The 3,775-nt window shown below is 18.3% G+C and overlaps 1 protein-coding gene across 1 annotated transcript in view; it reads right to left on the bottom strand.

Moving 5' to 3' along the window:
- Positions 1-524: 524 nt before the first annotated feature.
- The window catches only part of PRSY57_1003500 (hypothetical protein), a gene marked incomplete at both ends in the record, with an annotated part of 5,910 nt that continues 2,659 nt past the window's right edge, over positions 525-3,775 (bottom strand). Inside the window, 5 exons of the mRNA XM_020114839.1 lie at positions 525-652; positions 770-841; positions 985-2,976; positions 3,143-3,388; positions 3,497-3,632. Of these exons, the coding sequence (XP_019970385.1) occupies positions 525-652; positions 770-841; positions 985-2,976; positions 3,143-3,388; positions 3,497-3,632 (2,574 nt within the window). The remainder of the gene's footprint in view (positions 653-769; positions 842-984; positions 2,977-3,142; positions 3,389-3,496; positions 3,633-3,775) is intronic.

Genomic DNA, 3,775 nt, shown 5'->3' with positions numbered 1-3,775 from the left:
TTTTTTTTTTTTATATTTCCTTTTTTTTATAATTTTTAATTTTTTTTTTTAAATAATTTTCTTACATTAAAAAAAATATATATATATATATATATATATATAATATATATATTTTTTTTTTTTTTTTTTTTTTTTTTTTTTTTTTTTTTTTTTTTTTTTTTTTTTTTTTTTTTTGTTATAATTTTAAGTTGCACATTTTTATGTTATTTTATTTTATGAATGTATTTCAATTTTTGTGATATACCAAATTATACTTTTGAATTTCTTTTTCTTTTTCTTTTTTTTAATTGTTAAGACATATGTTAAATATTTTTTAAAAGAAACATTATTAATAAGATTGTTCATATATATATTAAATATATATGTGTTGTATTAGCTTAAATATGTTAATATAATCATTCATAAAAAAAAAAAAAATAATAATATATAAAAGTTTCATATATATATATATATATATATATATATATATATATATATATATATATATATATATATGTATATATATATATATATTTATATAATTATCATATTTTATCGTTTTTCATTGGAATGGATAAGTAGCATGTGTTATGAAAAGAATTTATTTGTACTACAATTCTTTGGTCATAAAAATTTACCTTTTTTTCTGGTATACCAATTTCAAGTACGTTATCTAAAAAGATGTGATAAACATGAAAAATATATAGTAGTAAAAGTAAATAAAAAGATATACGTATTTATATGTTTTGCTTTTTATAATAATTGTGTAGGTTAAATATTATCTGAGTACCTTCATCTATTGTGCTGCATATAAATTTTAAGGAGCTTCTGTTTGTTTTCTCAATTTTATTAATACATCCCCCTGAAATAATATATATTAATACATATATATATATATATATATATGTTTTTTTTTTTTTTTTTTTTTTTTTTGTATGTATGTGTGTGTGGTTTAAAATTGTCGTATATTATACATATACAAATTGGTACATTCATTTTTAGTACCTTTTATATATACGAAGATATCATAAGACCTATTGGAGGTCACTACTGTGTAGTAGAATGTATTATCATTTGAATTATTTTTATTTATTATATTTATATCATTTTCCACATATTGAGATCTACACACTTGTCTCTTAATATTATTATTGTTTTGGTTTTTGTTTTGGTTTTTATTTTTATTTTTGTTTTCATCAACATCCTTTTCGCTTATATAATCTATTGCATAAGGCACTTTTATTTTATACTTATTTTTGTTTGTACTACTAGAATTAAAAGAATAAAGGGGAGTTAACACACTGAACATATTACTACTGTTGAATATATTCGATAGGTGTGTTTTCTTTATTTGTGGGTTTATACATATATTATTTTTAAAATAATTAAAGTTTAAATAATCATTATATATAAAAAGAACCTTTCCTATATCCCTTTGCTTCTCTTTAGCAATCGTAATATAATTATTTTCATTACTCGTAGATTTTATATTTTCTTTTTTTTCATTTATATCGTTATTTTTTTGATTGTCTTCAAATGTATCCAAGTTATTAAATGTTTGTGAGTTTATGTTTGATGGTGTCTCTTTTTTTATATCCCATAGAACAATAGAAAAATCAATATATTTATATTTTTCTTCATTCATAGTATAGTTACTCTTATATGTAATAAGTCGAAATGTTTCGTATTCCCATTTTATTTTATTACCTCTTGATATATTATTATATTGAATAGGATAATGTATATTTTTTTTTTTTAATGAATATATGAGTATAATATTTTTAAAGGAACATAATAAAATATGTCCTGAATAATTTATTTCGCTATATAATATATCTTTATAAAAAATAGGAGTTCTTTTAAATAGATGCTTTTCAAATATGTTACATTTGTAATCTTCTTTATGTTGATTGTGCACAATTTTGGATATATTATTATAATTACTGTTGTTATTATTATCATTATTGTTGTTATTATTATCATTATTGTTGTTATTATTATCCTTATTTTTGTTATTATTATCATTATTGTTGTTATTATTATCATTATTTTTGTTATTATTATCATTATTGTTGTTATTATTATCACTATTGCTGTTATTATTATCATTATTGCTGTTATTATTATCCTTATTTTTGTTATTATTATCATTATTTTTATTATTATTAGAATATTTATTTTTTGTTACCATATGATCTTTATGTGTACATATCTTGTTACATGATGAAGTTAAATTATTGTCTTGATATATTTTTTTTTGCTTAACATTACCATAATGATTATTTTCTTTTAATTTTTTTATTATTTCAAAACGTATACCATTAATAATACATACCACCTTGTTAAATATATATATCATATATTTAGGTGTAATATAATGTGAATTTTTTTTTTTTTCATTAGCATATGTTATATCCGTTGTTAATATATCTTTGGTTATAATATTATCACATGTTTGATTTTTATCGAAATATAAAATTTTATAAATATAATTTATATTTTTTAAAATGTTGGTTAGATGGATATATTTGGATGATTTTTTTTTATCATGATATTTATTATTTTGGAAGGAAACATATTCTTCAATATTATTTTTCAAAATATTCATTAAAAAATCGGTATGTTCTTTATCATCAGAATTATATAATTGGAAATGTGATAAATCAAATAAATTTGTATTATTATCAATATGTACAATTTTATTCTCCAGTATATTGTATAAATACATTTTGTTATTAGAGCTAACCAATAAAATTAACTTATAGACATCCAATAATTTTATCTTATTAATTCGTTCCATACGCTTCCTAAACACTCTGTATAAGGATATGCAATAATTTTTATTCATATCTTTAAATTGAAGGTTGTTAATGTTATGGTCGCTATAAAAATGGGGATTATTATATTCGTAAATTAGGTAAATATATAAGGAACCATCGTTACAAGCACAAAATAAATATTTCTTATCTTTACAAAATTGTAGACAAGTTACAAATCCTAAGAAACACCAAAAGGAAATAAAAAAATAAAATAAAATAAAATAAAATAAAATATATATATATAATATATATATATATATATATATATATAATTATTTATATATTTATCTGCTTTTATATTCCCCCTATAGTGTTATATAATTATTCATTTTATTTCATTTTACTATCTTGTGAATATGATATAAAATAAAATGGACGAAGCATATATTCAACCTCCTCATAAAATACAATCTGATTCTTTATAGACAATATATAAATAGTTTTTTTTTTTTCCCTATTTCTTAAATTACAGTTCAATACACGTTCACATGATTTTTTTAAATTGAAGGAATAATTTTTTGCGTATTCTTCTTCTTTGAAATGATTAGATGTTATACAGTTCAATTTTCCTTTTACAACTAAAGGTATCTCTAAAATGAATTTATATAGAAATATTTATAAACACATACATACATACATACATATATATATATATATATATATATATATATATATTTTGAATATTATTATATTTTTACTTCCTAGTGTGTTATCAAGGTTGAATATTTTAATTAAGCTTTTTTCTCCTCCCTCGATGAATGAAGACACACAAACAACATACTGATTAGTTGTGTACAGAAATGTTGACATGTAAATATCTCCTTCAATTAATTCCTAAGATAGTAACATATATATATATAACATAAGATATTATATTATATTATATTATATTATAATATGTTATATTATATCTTGATATTTTTTTTTTTTTTTTTTTTTTTTTTTTTTTTTTTTTTTTTTTTTTTTTTTTTTTTTTT

This window comes from Plasmodium reichenowi, chromosome 10 (genome assembly GCF_001601855.1).
Source record: "Plasmodium reichenowi strain SY57 chromosome 10, whole genome shotgun sequence".
NCBI lineage: Eukaryota > Apicomplexa > Aconoidasida > Haemosporida > Plasmodiidae > Plasmodium > Plasmodium reichenowi.
This window is presented reverse-complemented; position numbering and strand designations above follow the sequence as displayed.